General features: G+C 47.1%; 1 protein-coding gene across 2 annotated transcripts in view; it reads left to right on the forward strand.

The window, feature by feature from the left end:
- LOC144737579 (guanylate-binding protein 1-like) overlaps positions 1 to 18,757 on the forward strand; it is a 72,123-nt gene extending 53,366 nt beyond the window's left edge. For both annotated transcript variants that reach the window (XM_078620338.1, XM_078620339.1), the window contains 4 exons: positions 234 to 440; positions 2,141 to 2,243; positions 4,349 to 4,452; positions 14,533 to 18,757. In XM_078620338.1, coding sequence (XP_078476464.1) covers positions 234 to 440; positions 2,141 to 2,243; positions 4,349 to 4,452; positions 14,533 to 14,667 — 549 coding nt within the window. In that variant the 3' untranslated portion in view covers positions 14,668 to 18,757. The remainder of the gene's footprint in view (positions 1 to 233; positions 441 to 2,140; positions 2,244 to 4,348; positions 4,453 to 14,532) is intronic.
- The last annotated feature ends 1,165 nt before the right edge of the window (positions 18,758 to 19,922 follow it).

Here is a 19,922-nt window from a genome sequence, read left to right on the forward strand (position 1 = left end):
GCCAGATTGGCCCGGAACCGCCGGATAATCTTGGAAGCCGGATAATCACGTGCCGGATAATCGATGGTCAAACTATATATTCTGTTATTCTTTATTAGGGTTCACCTCTCGGCATCCATTGCACCAGTACACGGTGGCCCTCCCATAGTCGATTCTAACAGGTTGCCATCGACAGATATGAAACCGTGACTAAAAAATGTTGCATTTGCTCTACAACGCCCTGCGTCCCACAGGACTTCACGATGAAGGAGTTTGAGCGGATGAAGGAAACAAACACAGTGCGATCGTACTCAGTGTCCAAGGAACGACTCGAGGTGCTGTATCAGCTGTTGAAAGAGATGAACGCAGACTTCATGCAGCCCGGGGGCTACCAGAAATACGAGGCCGCAATGCAGGAGCTGGATGAAGAGTATCGTGCTACAGAGGGACTAGGAGACGAGGTGACTTACACTCTCCATGTGCATATTCTTCCTGATGTTTCCTCCGTTCTGTAGGGTTTGTTCGTGCTGCTCCTCTTTCTCTAATTGTTCATGTCCTGGGACATCATCTCTATGTCCACTCCACCGGCCATCATATCCTGTTCTTAACCACTTCCAACCATATGTATTTCTATTTAACACGTCGTGGGCTTTCGCGACCAATATTATCCATAATAGAGGTTGTTTGGGTTAGATCGTGTACATATCTGAATAACCCAACCAGCAATGGATATCCATTGCAATTTATATGAATACATTAACTCCCAACCCCACTCTAAACTTGACACCTGATTGGCTCACAAGTGATGACATCACACTTATCTGCTCTAATTAAAACCGAGACAGGAGGAGGATTTCTCCACAATTTTGGGTGTCACCTGATGAGGCTGGTTGTAATTACCGGCGGAACATCACGATACTTTAATTGTTAACGTTGTAGTGGTTTTACTCTCCAACACACCAGTTAGTGCTAAGCTAGTAACGAATTGGCACGTTTTGTTTACGTGACAAACCATACTGATTGGCTGTGTTAAGTGGTGGCGGGTTCAACGACACATTTATATTTACGCGATCTAACCCCAAAAAAATCTCTTATGGATGCCTATTTCTATGCCTACTTTTCTGTCTCCACCCCGGTGCTTGCATCTTCATCTACTTCTTTTCCATATGCAAACATCAATACTAGAGAGACAGATGTGGGCAGGCTTTGTGCTGGCTACACCACCCCTATTGTGTGCCTTGCTGACATCACCAGGTGCTGGCCTTGCTGCAATAGCCTGTGTAGGTTACAATGTATACTATTACAACAAATTTTATTTATTCTACCAGGTGTAAGGGACCACTGAGCTATCTGGCTATTTTTCAGAAGCGACCTGATCATCACACATGATAGCCCAATGAAGTGGCTTATCATCATGTGGCAATTTGTCGCAGCCAAATACTCTAAAAGCGTGATGTTGATTCTAAATGTGGAGGGGATAACGGAGCACCCTGGAGAAAAATCCACACGACCACGGGCAGAGAGAGACAAGCAATCTTTAAATATACAGCAGGCACTAGTCGGGTTCGAACCCATGACCTCCTATATACAAGACGAGGTAGTTAACTTCTCGCCACCGTGGCACACGCAGGGGCAAAAAACCCTCACCTAACCTGCGGGTGTCTGCCAGCAACACTGCATTGAAAGCAATGTCATTGACAAAAGGGCTTATGTTGGTCAGCTTATTACCCTCACGGTGCGCTTTCATCCACCATAGTGGCTAATGGGGGGCCACTGGGCAGGTTTGTGGAGGCTGTTGAGCCCTGCACTTTTAGCTCATTACCAAGGGGACTATAGAGACAATGTTCAGAGCGAGCAGGTTACGGGAGTACCGAAAGGACATTGACCTCTTCTCGCCACAACTCCATTTGATGGAGCCAGTGGGAGAAAAACACCTCCCCTGCCTATTACAGACTATAGCTGTCTATGAAACGGAGTACCTTGCTGATAACCTTGCACTGTCAGAAGTGGCACAAAGACCAAACTTATTAAAATTATCACGAATGACCGTGGGTGTCATTCACCGCTCCCCTTATTACTCTCGTTTTCCTCCCTCAATGTCGATGCATATATATCATTTTGCATGGCACATTGAGGTTCTTTTCTGTTTCTGTCCTTCCAGAAAGACAAAGCCTACAAAGATTTCATGGAAAAATATAAGGATCGTGCAAAACAAATTCGCATTGTGGACAAGGCACTGACACAAGCTCAGCAAGAAGAAATAAGTAAGCCGTTTTTTCTTTACTTATAATTTTTCAGGCCGCGAGTTTGTCTGATGATTATTTTTGTTTATTGTTATTAATTACTCGGGTTGTCATAATGCAGGCTTGTTTTGGGGAGACAAGGAGGAAACATAAAGTGGAAATATCGAGTAGCATCAGGGGGGCAAAAATAGAACACCTTAACAGGGACAGCAAGGCATTAGCAATGAAGAGGATAGTGGAGCAAACAGTAGAAGCAACAATACCCTTAGTAAAAAAGAAAATGGATAGCTGAGAAAACATTGGAATGAGCACAGGAAAAGAGGAAAATAAGGCTAAAGATCCATACTGTAAGAGGTTTTTGGGTTAAATCGCTCAAATATAAATGTGCCGTTAAACCCGCCACCGAGGGCCGGATTAAACAATGGGCTTCAGGGGCTGCAGCCCAGGGGCCTCTGCCAGCTGGATGGCCTCCTTAAGAGAAAGGTTACTTCATTTGTGAAAGCTGAATTTTAGTTGTTGTTAGCCTTGTAAAAATACATTTAATTTTTCTTTAACTTTGTTTTAGTTTTGAAAATATTACTGGGGGCCTCACAGTACCTGTAGCCCAGGGGCTTACGAAATCTTAATCCGGCCCTGCCGCCACCTCCACCTGACACAGCCAATTAGTGGGGTTTGTCAAGTAAATAAAATGTAGCCGATTCGTTACTAATTCAGCACTAACCGGTTGTGTGTTGGAGAGTAAACCCACTACAACATTTACAATTCAAGTACCGTGACGTTTCACTGGTAATTACAACCAGAATAATCAGGCTATTCTAATGATTTATTTACGCAATTTAACCCAAAATACTTCAGAATGGATAATATTGGTCGGGAAACCCTCTTCCGATGTGTTAAACTCGGTTTGTCGTGATGTGGAAGTACTGTGGTGTGTGTTGTGCAATATTAGGTGTATGATTATTGCGTAATTTATTGAGGAAAATATTCTTATCGTGCGATTATTGTTTCTCGTCTTACATTATTTTGTCATATTCTTTGCGTCTTTCGGATAAATCACGTAGATATAAAAAATTATAACAATAATAACAATAAATAATAAAATTATGACGATTTCTTGCGTTGCGATCGAAACGTCGTGATATTTTTATTATTATTTTTGTATTCTCTTTATTTTCATTTAAATTTTTGTTATTTTATTATTTATTGTTATTATTTTTTCTATCTACTTGACTTTACCGAAAGACCCAAAGAATATGAATTCCTGCAGTGACAAAAGCTTTAATACAAGATTTATTTTGTCATGTTTAAAATCGTGATACATTTAAAACACCAACAAAAATATTATTACATAAGTTATAAATAGATATTACCCATGATATTCGTCCTTTGCTAAATGTTTTCTGAGTTATTGGCACCATTTTGGTTTTTTGACCTAATAATTACCAGAGGTGGGACATGTTTTGTTATACAGGGTGTTTAAAAGAGATGGACCCCATTTTAAATTGCTATATCTCTGCAACGACTAACCGCCTATGAATGAAACTCTTACCTGCTAGATGCCTCTCCCACCGCACAAACAGCCCCTAGCCTCAGTCATTCGCAAGATGGCGACCCGACAACACAAGGCGTTTTGCGTTCTGCAGTTCAGCAATACTGAATCAGTAATTGTGGTGCAGCGTGCATTTCAACGGCGTTTTGGCATTGATCCGCCAATTTCAAAGAGCATGGTGGCACAAAAGACCGTGTTTTTTGGATAACATTAGCGACTAAGCTGGATGACCTAAAAGACAGAATCACGGCAGCAGTGACTTAAGTGGAAGAAGACACTTTGAGAGGCGTTTCGGATTAATTCAACTATCTTCTCGATGTTGTCCGTAAAGCAGGTGGAGGGCACAGAGCATTTATGAAATGGTTTATGAAAACTTGATAACTGATTAAACCGTTCATAAATTGTTGTGTAATTGTAACATGTTGCCATTGTGAAATATACTGCTTTGAAATTGGGTCCATATGCTATCTTACAGTATTAGGCGACTAATGGAACCTTGTAATTACAATGGCAATTCATTACTCAAGCAATTGGATATTCCATCCCGAGTGTGTATTCAGTGAGTTTGTGTTCGCAGAGAGGAGGACCTTGGAGAGGATAAATGAGCAGCAGATGGAGGCTCTGAAGATGGAAAACAAAGCCAAGGAAGCAGATATTGCACTCCTGAATAGTCAACAGCAGGTAATAGTCGACCCTTCCACATCCCTGGGGTTAGGGGCGCAGGCCCCCCCGCGATCTGGAAAACCGCGTAATTTTTTTTGTCCCATTGGTCCCCTTGAAGTACGAAGCGAGCACCTCCAGTTACTAAACTTTTTAAGTTATCTCTACATTTCCAGCCTTTGCGTTTCGTCTGCTGGTTTTCACTTCCTTTTTACAAACTTTAACTTTTTCCAAAATGTAAGTTAAGAAAAAATTGCGTATATTTATTGTTTTAAAAGATGAAATACATCAATATTATATAATACTGTACATATATTTTATTAATTTATGAGTTACTAAACTTTTTGCGTGTCGTCTGCGGCCTTCGCAAAACTCCCAAAAACTCCCCAAAAATTCCCATTTAATTTCTTACGCCGAAATCGCGATGGGGAAAGTCGCGATGCAGAAGAGTCGACTATAATTTCGCCACTCATATCATCATCATCATGTCTCTTCAGTCAACTCATTATCGACAATGGGGCCAAATTAATGTATGTGATGCTTATCTTTCCAAAGCCAATGTCGCTGCTTCATTCAATCTCAGTCCTGTGACTTCTCGATCTTTAACCCATACATGTGTAATAAAAGACTCGACCACTGTGTCTGTCTTCGTTGTCCTTTATTCGGGTTCTTTATTCTTGCCCACACGGCTCTCTCTCTCCGAGACTCCCCCGCTTGGCAGCCCGATGCTGCCGTCGCTCCCGTAGCCTCTCACTCCACTCTGATGCAGCCCCGCTGCTGACCTCCTCATGCAGGCCTCCGGCTGCCCTCACTGCAGCCTCAATCGGCTCCCCGTTCCTCCGTGCTCGGTCACCGCTGGCCGACGGTGCCGAGACTTATCCTGGGTGTGTGGCGATCTCGCCACCCTCCAACCCTCCGCCCTGCATGGCCTCACTCTCTATTTCTCTCCAACTCTCCCCCTCCTCTTCCGGTTTCTCCCCCTTAAGACTTCATCCCTCTCTCCCACGTGACCTAACTCCTCCCCCCGTGACGTCACATCCGCGAGGCCGTTTACGCCCGCATTACACCACCCTCCCCCGTAGAGAAAAATCCAGCCGACCTCGGCTGAACAATAACGACAACAAGTAATGCGAGCGAACACGGCCGAGACACATTGAAGGACAACGAAGCATACAATAAATATAACAGTAAGAACAAGAACACAACAATAAAATTCAATGAAATGTAAGGGATTTCGAGCGTGTGCGGGTCGCCGGCCCGTCCCGGACGGTCGGCGGCCCTCCCGCAGACCGGGAACGTGACGGGGTTTTAGGAGCGACAGGATGAAGTCCTTCTGTCGCTATTGGAGGCCCGCCAACGTCCCGGTCCCGTATCCCCGAAAGCTCAGCATCGGAGGTGTCCCGCACTCGTGTCTGCAGCGGGGTCGGAAGGGCCGCGGGGCTCGGAGTTCCCGCAGCCGTGGCAGGCACCCCCCGAGCAGAGCCCCGCGTCCCCTGCGGTGTCACGGCCGGCTTGTCTGTAACAGGCACGACAGGCGCTCTTGCAAGATCAACAGGCACAGGCAAGGGTGAGTCGGCAGCAACAGACCCTGGCAAGGCAACCTCAGGAGATGACGCATCAGGTAGAGGGGCCACATATGGCTTCAAGCGCGACGTGTGAACGAACCAACGCCGAGATCCAACCCGAACACGCGCCGACTGTGGATTGGGAACCTCGATGAGGCGAACCGGCCCTTGCCATGGTTTGTGTAATTTAGGAGAGGTACCTGGCCGCACCTGTGGGCAATGGAGCCAGGCCAGGTCCCCAACCTTCCAGGGGCATTCCCCTTTAGAGCGTCGAGCACACCGCTCGTTCCGGGCCTGGGCTTTGGCCGTAGCCATGCGGGCCCCCTCCCGCGCCTCAGTAACACGGCGAACGGTGTCCTGAATGTAATCAGGAAGAGGCTTAGCAGGTCTCCTCACTCCAGTTCCCAACTGCACATCCATCGGCGGCACGTTTTCACGACCGTACATAAGGAAAAACGGCGAATATCCTGTAGCCGCATGCGGCGTCATCCGGTACGCCAAAAGTACCCCAGGGATATGCAAATCCCAATAAGATTGTTGTTCACTCACCGTGTGGCACAACATGGCGGACAAAGTCCGATTAAGCCGTTCGACCATACCATCCGTTTGCGGGTGGTAGGGAGATGTCCGTATTTTCTTAGTCCCAAGAGCCGCACACACTTCCCCCAACAATTTAGAAGAAAAATTTCGGCCTTGGTCTGTGAGGAGCCTCTCCGGCGCACCCTTGTCCATAACGTACCCAAATAGAAAGGCGTCTGTAATAGACGCCGCCGATTGGTCGGGCAACGGCCAGGCCATCGGCCAGCGGGAGAGGTACTCCACCCCAACCAGCAAGTATTTATTACCCTTCGCGGATGGCGGGAAGGGTCCCAAAATGTCTAGCGCCACCAATTCATTAACTCGAGACACCTGAATAGACTGTATCGGCTGCACATATGTATGTTTAGGTGGTTTTCGCCGGGCACAATCGGGACACGCGCGAACGTGCCCGACGACATCTGTCGCCATGCCGTGCCAAAAGTAATTTCGCTGCAACGTCAGTAGGGTTTTCTGCACCCCCAGATGTAAGAGCGTGTCGCAATGCAGAGTCCTAATCAACTCGTACCGCAAGGACGCCAGTACAACCAGACGCCAGCGTTCCTGTAATCCCTCCCTCCACATGAGCAGACCATCGCGGAGAGCGGTTTCCGGCCCACCACCCGTACCCGGACCCCCACTCTCCTTCGCAGGCCGCTTCCGTAAGGACACCCAATGAGTCGTCCAACATTTGTTCCCGAATCCACACAGCCCTTGGAAGATTCAAAACCCCATCAGCCGGTCCCGGCTCCATTGGAGCATCAGGCACCTCGACGGCCAACGCAACCGGCTGAGGGGGAGGCTGAATCGGCGCACACCTATGCGTCCCAGACGCACACGCGCAAGGGGATCGCTGCGGCAACCTAGAAAGCGCGTCCGCATTCGCGTGACGCACCCCCTTCCGATGGTGAATTTGGAATGAAAATTCTTGCAGCGTGTCCAACCAACGCGCCAACTGGCCGGATGGTTGGTCCATCTTAAGAGCATACTGCAGGGCCGCATGATCAGTGTGCACAATAAACGAACGACCGTAGAGATACGGTCGAAATTGGTGGAGAAAAAAAACAACAGCCAAAAGTTCCCTGCGTGTGACGCAGTAGCGGGTTTCTGCAGGAGACAAAACCCGGCTACCGTACGCCACCACGCGCTCCACACCCCCTTTGGACTGAGACAACACCGCCCCAATGCGTCCATATCCAGAATGAAGGGATGGTCAAAATCCGGATAGTCCAACGTCGGCGCCGTAGCCAATAGATCGCGCAGGCCTTGAAAAGCCGCCTCTTCCGGCGGTCCCCAACCAAATTTGCATCCTTTACCCGTAAGGAGGTGCAAGGGCCTCGCGATCGTCGCAAAATTCGGAACAAATCTCCGATAATATGAGGCAAACCCCAAAAACCGACGCACATCCCCCACCGTGGCCGGGGTTGGCCAGTCACGGACGCACGCTGTTTTGTCCGGATCCGTGGCCACCCCGTCCGCACTTACGATATGCCCCAAGTAACGCACGGACCGTTGCAGTAGGTGACATTTCTTAGGCTTAAATTTCAAATTAGCGGAACGCATCCTGGCGAACACAGCCTCCAACCGCAGTAAATGTTCATCAAATGTGCGGCTGAAGACGATAATATCGTCTAAATATATCAGACATGTCTCCCACTGCAACCCCGTTAATACCAGCTCCAGCAACCTTTGAAATGTGGCAGGGGCAGCATTCAACCCCATCGGAAGCAGTTTTCTCCCACGAGGGCTCGTCAAGGGGAAGCTGCCAGAATCCCGAAAAGAGATCTAGCGTAGAAAAGAACTTCGCCCCCGACAAGGCATCGAGGGAGTCGTCCATGCGCGGCAGGGGGTACGCATCTGCCACAGATATCTTATTTAATTTCCGGAAATCTACACAAAATCGCAACTTGCCGTCCTTCTTCTTAACCAAAACAACAGGCGCGCCCCATGGGCTGTTAGATGGAGATATTATGTCCACAGCCAACATGTCATCCACTGCCCCTCGAACGTATTCTCGCTCGGCCGGACTCATCCGATGTGAGTTTAACCGAATAGGGGCAGCGTCCCCTGTGTCAATATGATGGTAAAGCAACGAGGTGCGTCCCAAATCCAAATCGTCGGAGCTAAACACATCCGAATAACTCAATAGCAATTTACGAATCGCACAACGTTGTTCCCCGGAAAGGGAAGGATTTTCTGCACACAATTCGGCGATCCAGCGATTATCCGCAGCTCCCGGCTCTGAAACCCCAGCAACCACGCCGTGGTTGCCCAGATAATCCTGTGCCGTAAACGCCGTAGTGGCATGTGCCACAACCGTACCAGCCGGAACACATACATTTTCGGTACTCGCATTAAGCACCTGCAAAAATGGCTGCTGGTCGGGCCGGACAATAGTCTGCGCCCCAACCAGCGCCGATCCGCCCGTTATGGTGGCGGACGGCGACAACAAAACCCCAGTTGCACCTTGCTGACCAGACACAGGCTTCCGATATCGCAAGGGGATAAGCATCTGTGAGCCAGGTGGAATGTCAACAGATACCTCGGACAGCGCCTGCACCTGGGCGACCGGAGCAGGTCGCCCCCAGGGCGACGGCAGAAACAAAATCTTACGGCCACCCAGCAATTCAATGCAGTTATCATTAATTCTAATCAGAATGGGCATCTTGGCCAGAAAATCGGTTCCCAACAAACAGCCAGAGACCTCGAAATTAAAACAATTCCCGAGGCCGACACTCCCCCGATAGATATTTTAGCGTCCACCTGGCCCACAATGCCCATGCTACCCCCGTTCGCCGCGACGCACGACCCGTAAACCGGACGCACGGCTTCTGGTGGGATACCCAACAGATGGAAAATTACATCCGATATAATGGTCGCGGACGCTCCGGAATCCACCAAAATACGCACGTCCACCCCTTGTATAGAACCAGGTACAGTGGACGAACCCGTAGCGGCCGCGACGACCCGCCGTGCCAATTTACGCCACTGCATTACCGAGCGACATGGCCCAGTCGATGGCCTCCCGTTGTTAACAACACCCGGATCGCACGACAACGGTGATGAGTGAGGTGTCAAGCCTTGCCGGGTGTCTGGTGCGCACCGACTTGCCTGTCCTGGAGGATCCTTCCGTGGCGCGTCCGTTGACGAGGCCTCCTGCTGGGGTGGACCTGGGACACGGGCCCAACAGTCCCTGGCGTAATGGCCCTTACGCCCGCAGCGGAAGCAGTCGATGTCGTTGCGCCGCGCCGCAGGCCCCCCATCCCGACGTGCCCGTGTCGGCGGCGCAGCTCGCGGGCCCGGCCCACTGCGGCCCGACCGCGGACCAGAGGCGGCTGTCAGCTCCTGCGGGCCCCCCCACGTCAGGCACGTACACCGCCTTTTTGGGATCCCAGCCCACGGCACCTCCTTCGACGATGGGCCCCCCGTCCACGCTGTGACTTGCCTCCAACAGCGCAGGTTGAACTGGGCATCCAGACACTTAGCGGCCGCCCGGGATGTCAACTTTTCGTGGCCACACACCGGCATAGGAATCCCCAAATCCCGAGACAGCTCGAGCATCTTACCCAAGATGAGAGGTTCGAGCAGGTCAGGCTCCGTCTCTGGGTATGCGGCCATAGCCAACTCCAATACTGCACCCCTGTATGCCACCGGCGACTCCTCGGGTGCTCGCTGTCGTTGAATAAACCGGCGATGAGCGTCATCCGGTGGCTCGTATGCATCTGCCATCTCATCGAAAACTCCTCTCAGTGTTTTCTTCTTCTCGGCCTTTATAGAACGAAAGAATCTCACCGACTCGTCGTCGAGAAGAGTCGGCAGAACCTCCAATGCCTCAGCGTCAGTCCACCTTGCAGAGCGTACCGCCGCCAAAAATCTGCAGGTGAAAGCACTCCAATCGCCACCGATGGAGAATTCCTTAACAGTTGTAAGATGATGACTGCGACTCCTTGGCGCGCCGTCCTCAGCCGATGACTCATCAGGCGGCATATTCAAAATGGCGTCGCATCGCGACGTGTTCAAGATGGCGGCCTCCCGCCGCGGAGAGCGCAAAATGGCGGCTTCCCGCCGTTCTTCTCCTGCCACGCCCAAGATGGCGTCTTCGTGCCGCGTGGCCGATGGCTCCGACAGCGAAGGTAAGGCGGCGGCCCGCGGACCACCATCGGCTCTCCCCAGCGCCGTCCTCGGCGTAACGAGCTCACACAATTGCGCCAGCACGATTTTCAGTGTCTCCAGCTGCGCCGCCATCTGTCCCCATCGCAAGTCCGCGTCCTCCGGTGCAGACGAGTCCCCCGACGCGGCGACATCTTGGACTCCCGGACCCGCACTCGTTCCAGCACGGATCTCCTCCTCCATCACAGGCAGGTCCACCACCTTAGGAAGGTCGTCGTCGTCGGATGATGTAGCAGATGATGGCGCAGGAATATTCTTTTTTCTCAGTTGTTTTGACATGCCGTTTCACTTCTGACACCAGTGTAATAAAAGACTCAACCACTGTGTCTGTCTTCGTTGTCCTTTATTCGGGTTCTTTATTCTTGCCCACATGGCTCTCTCTCTCCGAGACTCCCCCGCTTGGCAGCCCGATGCTGCCGTCGCTCCCGTAGCCTCTCACTCCACTCTGATGCAGCCCCGCTGCTGACCTCCTCATGCAGGCCTCCGGCTGCCCTCACTGCAGCCTCAATCGGCTCCCCGTTCCTCCGTGCTCGGTCACCGCTGGCCGACGGTGCCGAGACTTATCCTGGGTGTCTGGCGATCTCGCCACCCTCCAACCCTCCGCCCTGCATGGCCTCACTCTCTATTTCTCTCCAACTCTCCCCCTCCTCTTCCGGTTTCTCCCCCTTAAGACTTCATCCCTCTCTCCCACGTGACCTAACTCCTCCCCCCGTGACGTCACATCCGCGAGGCCGTTTACGCCCGCATTACACATGTGTAACGTATTGACACTACACATACATCTATCCATCCATCTGGTTTGGATGTCGTATACCGTATCACTCGTTGTACTTGGATTCGTTAAGGCTAAATGTTATGTCCCTGCAATCGTTTTTTTTTTGGAGTTCTTTTGCATATAACATCTGTAACCAAGCAGCATTTGTTTAACAAGCCTTGCGCTGCTGATGAGAACTATAAGATCAAAACCCATCCAGAGTTTGCTCACTTAAACAAATGTTGATGGGATAATATTATTCTGGAAAGCCACAGGTTTTTACTATAATTTTATTGAATTTTACCAGGTAGGGCACACTGAGCTATATCTTTTTTTCAGAATCAACCTGGCCACGAATGATAGCTCAACAAAGTGGCGTATCACGTGGAAATGTATAGCAGCCAAATACTCTAAATGCAGCTTGCCCCAACTCTTTCGTAATGCTTTAGGACAGTGGTTCTTAACCTGGGGTCCACACAACCCCTGGGGATGCGAGATGCCCTTTTTGAGAACCATTGGGCAGGCTGTAGCAAAGGTTAAGAACCACTGCTTTGGGATAATATTTGTCTTTGTGTTTACGTGAATATATACAGGTATTCCTCGACTTATGAAGGATTGGTTTTGCGAAAGTTCGCGTTGAAGCAATTGGCAAACTGTGGGCACTTTTCAATGAATGAAATCGAATTTCTGCGTTAGTTAAATTTCACTACGTCCACGTGCCATGAGATCGTCATCCAACAGTAAGCACCCGTGACAGGGTCATGGTGTCTCTGCAGTGCAGCAGCAACACCTGCACATCACCTTTCCAGTCATTTCAACACGCAGCAGATTTTTTTGTAATTTCCTTGAAAAGATTAATACTTTTAGTTTTAATTAATTATTCAGTTGTTTTCATATTGGAAACGAAATTGTGGGTCGTCAACAGAATGCCTAGTGTTGTATATTTTGCAATGAAAAAAAAAGAAATATGATTTTTTTTTAAATATGTAAATGTATGTAATTTCGTATTATTAACTAAACATGTGCTTTAAGTGTAATTAGCATGTGTGAGTTCAACATTAATGATTAATGTGTATGTGAGGCTTTGTGTGTGTTTTATGTGTTGTGTCGGGGTATGAATGTGTGCCAAACAACCCCCTAACTCTTCATTGGTACCGGACGGTAACGCTGTGGTGAGCAGTGCCGTGGGGAGAGGGTCAATTTAGATTGGCCATTCCCCTCATGGCATTTGTAGCCACCATAGCAGCCAAATGGTGGCTCTGGACAGGTGCAAGGTGCTGGCATCCCCTACACCTTCAAATAAATTATCACAATACAACGGAATAAAAATCGAATGAAGCTTGTGCCGGAGGCCCCGGGGAGACAGGTGTCCATGACATTTCCTGGCCAAACCCCATTTGGCGGAACCAGGAAACTGAAATAATTACCCTTGGGGTTCCTCGAGATACAGCAAAAAACTACTGCGGTGGCCACGTGGAATGTTCGAACGCTCACTGCGGAGGAGAGGCTGTCACTCCTCTGTTGGGAGCTGGACCGCTACCGCCTGGATCTCTGTGGTCTTCAGGTGGTCCGGTGGACCGGCTCTGGCTCCTGCCACCATGAGGGGTGGACAGTCCTCTACTCAGGGCAAGAGACTGCCAAACAATACTACGCATGACAAAGGTTTATAACGTTAAATGCTAGGTAGAGCGCTTTATTAATATAGAATACTCTCGATGATTCCAATTTTACACGCTTTCTTTGAACTCACTCTGTCTGTTGTTGTTGTCGTTGTTGTCGTCGTATACTCAAATCTTGTAACTCAATTTTAACCCACTTACCAATGTGGTATCGACTGCAAACTTGGTATACATATGTCATACTGAAGACAACACTATATTCTATCATTAAAAATATATATAAACAATATTTTTTATATGTTATGTTTCGGCTTGGGTCTAATTGTCCACGCTCAACTAACGTTGGCTGTAATTGCCCACGGCCCCTTACGTTATGGCAAGCTTCGTGGCCACTTCTTGGAGTCGTGGAGTTCTGTCATTACTAGCACATTTAATAAAAGCGTGTTTAAAAACTGTTTTTAAAAATATTATTAAATGGAAGCCACGGACTGCGCCACGGAGCTTTTAGCGGTAAACAAGGTACCGTATTTACCGGGTAATACTTCACGCTACCTTTACCCTACCGGGTAATTCTTCCGAGCTACCGTTACCCTACCCTTTACCATACCCCTTGGCATGTCGACATCTTTACCGTTTACCTTTACCCTTTTACCCGGTAAAAAGGGTAAATTACCTTACCTTGCCAAAGCCTATCTCTACATACGTGTCACCCAATGCTCGCCTCATAACAAGCCACAGAATCTAGCACCACAAAGATGCTGAAGATGCAATGGTCTCTGTGAAATTAGTGCCACATAACACATCGACCTTCAATAGGTATCCGGATGCAATATGAACTTATTTTCTTTTTCTGTAAGCAAATCAGAGGCAATTTTTATTATCGGCTCAGCTTTGCAAATCAAGAAGACGAATATGCAGTCTATTTCTGTCGTTGGTGCACTGGTGCCTATGTCTGAGTCTGCGATGATAATTCGGGTAATGTTTGACAAAAATCTTAATCTCAAATGCCATGTAAAACAAAAAAACATCTGCCACAATTGTAACGACCACATCCGGGCACTCCGTCACGTGCGACCGGTATTGGACAAAGAGACCGCGAGGTCACTCGCTTGTAGTATGGTTACAGCGTTTGGAGCGGTTTTGCCGGATCAGCCCGGGACCGTCGGATAATGTTGGAAGCCGGATAATCGATGATCAACTGTATATACATAAGGCACTTTGAGTTGTTGATGGATTAAAGAAAACGCCACTTACATGCACACCCTCAATCCTTAATGATTACAGTGACACCTCTCGAAGACGAACTCCGGGGTAAGCCGGATATTGGGCAAAAAGATAGCGAGGTTCTCTGGAATATACCACCACCATGAGGGAGCGAGTGGTGTCATCCGTTGTCTCCACGTGTGTGCGCGTGCAGATCATCATGAGGATGTTCAACGACAAGCTGAATGACATCCAGAAACACACGGATGAGAACATAAGGGAGATCCAGAAGACTCACCAGAAGGAGATGGACAGTGTGAAGAATAAATCAAAGTGCGTGATCTGTTGACACAGCAGTTCTCCTGCTGTGTTGGTCTCACCTGATAACGGTTGCTTGTGTTGCGATCGAAACGTCGTGATCTATTAATTTTCTATCGACGTGACTTTACCGAAAGAACCAAAGAGTCATTTAATATAGCATAATACATACAATCACATGAACATCTGAGTATCACTCCCTCGTTCCTCTTGGCGCAAATTGATGACATAGTGGTGGGAGGACATTTTTGCAAATCTGACAACTGCTGAGAACGATTGATTAAGGGCGCTTTATAAATTAGTATTTTATTGATGATGATGATGACGATGGTTGTAACTATCAGGGGAAACATCTGCACCCCATTGTTAAATGTCATGAGATTACTCTCCGGCAACATATTCGAATGTTGTGCTCAAGGGGTAATACATAAATTGGCCACGTTTGTTCACTTGACAACATTATGAATTAGCCGTGTTGGTTGGAGGAGGGTCAACTCATGCAATTTGACGCCAAAAATGTTTTATTTGTGAATGAGGGTTACAAGTGTGTCTCCATTTTATCACAATATGGTTATCATATTTCTTGACCTGTAAGTCCTGTTTTCTATTGGCATTTAAGAAGATGAAGGAAAAAAGCAATTGTTTTAAAAATGCATTGCATAAAAAAATTCTACCCGTATTGATTTTAAGATTTTTTTTCTGGCATTCAAGGCCTTGAATGGACATGCTCCTCCCTACATCCATAACCCGCTTCATCCATTATATATTCCATCAAGATCATTAAGATCCTCACATTGTACTTTGCTCACTTTCACCCCGGCCTCCATGCTTCACACGTTGTTTGATCTTAAGCTATTTCCGCCTTTCCGTGCACAGCGCCCCTCAGAACGATTTTTTAAGGCTGCTTTATTCATTATAATTATTTTTGATTGTTCCGAGTCCCTTGGCTTGTGGATTTTTATAGTTTTGTTACGCTCTGGAAAAGGGACCTATGAAGAGGTGACTGCCAAAAACATGATTATGAGCGTGCTGCTTTAACAATTGAGACTTCTGGAAGATGTATTATGAACAACCGGTGGTGGTCTTCTGCCCACCGCGTGATTAGTATATCGTTACAGAGAGCCCTCATTCTGGAATATGATCAGGAATGCACGGCTTTAAGATGGGGAGGGATGTCTTGTGGAAGACGACGGTTAATAGCTGATGGTGGGTGGTTCGCCATTCTTAGGATGGTTGTCACGCGGTGGAGCAGGTCACAGTGTGTGTGTACGTATGCATGTGTGTATGTTGAACTTCTTTCGCACCGTACGTAGCCAACCGTGCTATTCGGAGGTAGTTTTGGTGTACTGTATAGTAATGTAGTATATAATCGTGTGTGTATTTTGCACTTCTTTCACACCGTGCGTAGCCAACAATCAAAACTAGCCAGTCTAACTCCTTTTCTGCTCATGAAGCAACAACCAATTTAACACTAACACACACAGACAGAGATCCTCCGTATAGACTCAACATACTGTTGGGGCAAGTGCTGTTAGCGAGCACCTATAAAGGCTAGCACGACACGAGGGGGTGGCTGGCCAGCAGCACGGCCGGCCGCCTTTGTCTCCCCAGTGACGATGTTTACACACAGCACCAGGTCCTCATATGAGGCTGAGTTGAACTATGGGGAGCCCCAGAACGGGTTCAGATAATGTTCACTGGTGTTGGCTTTGGGTCGGAACCGAAGTCGGGTAAACAGGTTCGTGGTGCGTAGCGTTAACTGCTATACTACCGTTCCCCACTCAACCACACACACACAACCACACGTACACAAAACACAACACAGCCCAACTTTGACACAGGTTACTTTCTCAACCCAAACTCCCGTTGATGGCTCCGTCTTCGCGTGTAAGCAGAACTTCGTGTTCACTGGATGAGTATGTGCGATTGCTTTCCTGTGAATCATTCGAAAATCGAGCTGTTGACAGTGATGGCTGTCATCCTGATGAGTTACCCACAGTCCACTCAGTCCACCTTAGAGTCGACTCAAACGGATTTCTCCGCAACTCAGCCTCACGACTTCGTTCAGTCCGTGAAGTACCTGGCACGACTTTTCACGATACATTTACAAGATACTCCTACACATCCATTACTGCTCACGTAATATGGTTTTACTCACGAGCAGAGATCCTTTCATATTCCCTTCTTTGATTCGTCCAATTTATACTAAAATTCATTATTTACAAGAATGTATGTACTAAAATAACCATATATATGGTGGCAATTTACCTTATGCTACGGTAAAACTAATACTGCCTAAAGTTACTTAATTACATGTACTGCAATGTTATTATTATTTTTTATTAATTCCAAATTAACGGCGAAACGTCGTACTCGAATTGTAAATGCTGTGGGTTTCTGATCCAAACACACTGGTTAGTGCTGAACTAGTAAGGAATTGGCATGTTTTGTTTACGTGACAAACCTTACTGATTGGCTGTGTCTGGTGGTGGCGGGTTTAACGACACATTTATATTTACACGAACGAATCCAAAAACCTCGATTATGGATCATTCCTTTACGACAATCAATGTTGAGCAATTACGTGGTCGTCTGAGTATTATTAGCCCGATTATGCTCCGTGCAGCAATGTATCTATTTTTCCATAATCAACGTTTTTGGGTTTAGATCGCGTTATTTATAAATGTGTCGTAACCCTCCACCACCCGACACGGCCAATCAGTAAAAAAGTGTCACGTTGACAAAAGACAATTAGTTCCCTGCTTTAGCCCACCGGTGTGTTGAAGCGTGAAACCACAACATTTACAATTTTAGTACGACGTTTCGCTGGTAATTGCATCCAGCATCATCGGGCAATTCGCCAGAATGGCCAGAATTCGCCAGAATGGCCAGAATGGCGAATTGCCCAATGATGCTGGATGCAATTACCAGCGAAACGTCGTACTCAAATTGTAAATGTTGTGGTTTCACGCTTCAACACACCGGTGGGCTAAAGCAGTGAACTAATTGTCTTTTGTCAACGTGACACTTTTTTACTGATTGGCCGTGTCGGGTGGTGGAGGGTTACGACACATTTATAAATAACGCGATCTAAACCCAAAAACGTTGATTATGAATAATATTGGTCGCGAAAGCCTACGTGTATCTATTTGTGCCGTCTCCTTAGGCCAATATATATTAATTCCATGAGGACTAATAATGAATAACAATTACATTCATATATCGCTTTTTATAAAGGATCACAAAGTGCTGTAAAGGACGCTGCAGCGGCAGCAGACACTCAGACGCATAATAAATATCATATTATAAACACATTTTAAGAATTCATTTACGAAATGAACTTAAGGTTCAATAAGCAGAGGCGTATACGTAGGTTTTAGGACGCGTTTAAACGAATGTCCACAGACTCAGAGACTCTGGTATCTCGTGGAAGAGCGTTCCATAGCCTGGAGACTACACAGGGACTGGCTGCAGACGTTCTCCGTGCTGGTTTGAACAAGGGGGTCACCTAGTCGCTTTGACGCCTCGCCAATGATATAGGCTTAGAGGCCACTGCAAAGTTAACCTCGAGCAATTATAATCCATTCCTGTTGCTGTAAAATGCACGTGTCGTTTTTATAACAGCAAGAGATGAAAGATAATCTACAATCTTGCTTCAAAGACATCCCAATCGTATTAAAATGTTAACTTCAGGGCAAAGACTGCCCCAACTTTATATCAATAAAGAAGCACTAGGTGCATATAAATTGTAACCCTTTCAATGTGAAAAATGTGTTTATTCACCTGAATTGCCCCGATGATAAATTTAAAGTAAAAAATGTTGCAATGCATTGCTGTGGATAACTATATTCTAGAAGATGAATCCGGACGTCAATTGATTATAATGGAATTCTATTAACCCCAAAAAAATTTGCCTTTAAATAAAGTGCGTCTTATTATACCATAGCATATGGTGGTAGGGTTCCGTTACCAATGTTTTATGATAAGATCGGAATTTGGATGATATGACGAGTTTGACGATATCATTTTCCCACATCTTTGTGATTGAGTTTTCACAGATTTGTCCAATCAGTTGCGTATTTTGCTCTGCTTCCAGCACGAATAAAGATTATTTAAAAATATATTCAAATGCAATGCACTTTACATACGTTTTATGTGATGCCTAGGCTGGGCGGGTGCCGGAAAGCTACGCATTCCTCACGCTAAACACACACACACGTGTAGCACATTGCAAACACCTGGAAACCTAGAGCATCAGCCTCCGGCACCAGATTGGTCAAAGCTCCGTTTCTGGGGGGTGATCGGGGCTTTTGCCAGTGCAGCTCCAAGATTATGGAATGCGTTGCCTCTGACAATAAGGCAATCAGAATCTTTAGAACTATTTAAATCTTGCCCTGGAAACTCACCTCTTTTAAATGGCATTTTCACCATAGTTTTGGTCGTCAACGCTGGCTCTGTATTATTTACCTGCTTTCCATACACGGCACAACGGGATCCTTGAATGAAATGCGCCGTAAAAGTGTAAATTATCATTATTATTACTTAGTTATGTACGTACTCCGAGCCCACCAAAGCAAGGTGGATTGGCCCAGAGGGAAATCGGTCTCTCCTGCTTTGTCAGCCGAAAAACGCGACCAAACCTGTGAATGTATTTCCTCTCTGCTTCCGACACCGACTCATCCGAGAGAAGTTCAAAAGTCAGGCTATATATATAGCTGAGGATTCCCCCAACACTGCAGGAATGGTCCAATAAATTGTAAAAAATGTCCACTAGAGCATCAAAGTTCAAAACTAAGGTGCAGGGAGGGATCTTACCACCAAATATTGAACTCCTTCACTACTTTTTCTCCAGTGGACATTGATTCTTAAGAGCGTTCATGACGGCATTTAGGCACTTTCCCGCCCCTCCTTTTTTTTCACCTCCTACAGGGGTATGAGAGCTTAGGAAGACACCAGGGGGTTGTAATGTTTATTGAAGCAGTTTATTTAAACATGCGATTTAGGAAGGTTTCCATTGCACTGAAATCCGGAATGTGTCCGTGCTGGTGTCAATCCGCATTCACATCCTTCCTCTATGTTGTCTACCTGAATAGTCTTGTTAATACAATACTTTTGGGAAAAAATATATGGACGGGGGCCTTTTTTAGCGTTTCTAAAAACGTCGCCATAGATTTAGTTCTGCAGAAAATGTGATGCGGGATGGTGTTCCAGATGGCAGGGGACTGTGACCCCGAATTAAGATAAAAACACCTGGAAGTGACGGTCCTTGTTCTTGGTATAGCAATT

Source organism: Lampetra planeri, chromosome 71 (genome assembly GCF_965212315.1).
Source record: "Lampetra planeri chromosome 71, kcLamPlan1.2.h2, whole genome shotgun sequence".
NCBI classification, from domain to species: domain Eukaryota; kingdom Metazoa; phylum Chordata; class Hyperoartia; order Petromyzontiformes; family Petromyzontidae; genus Lampetra; species Lampetra planeri.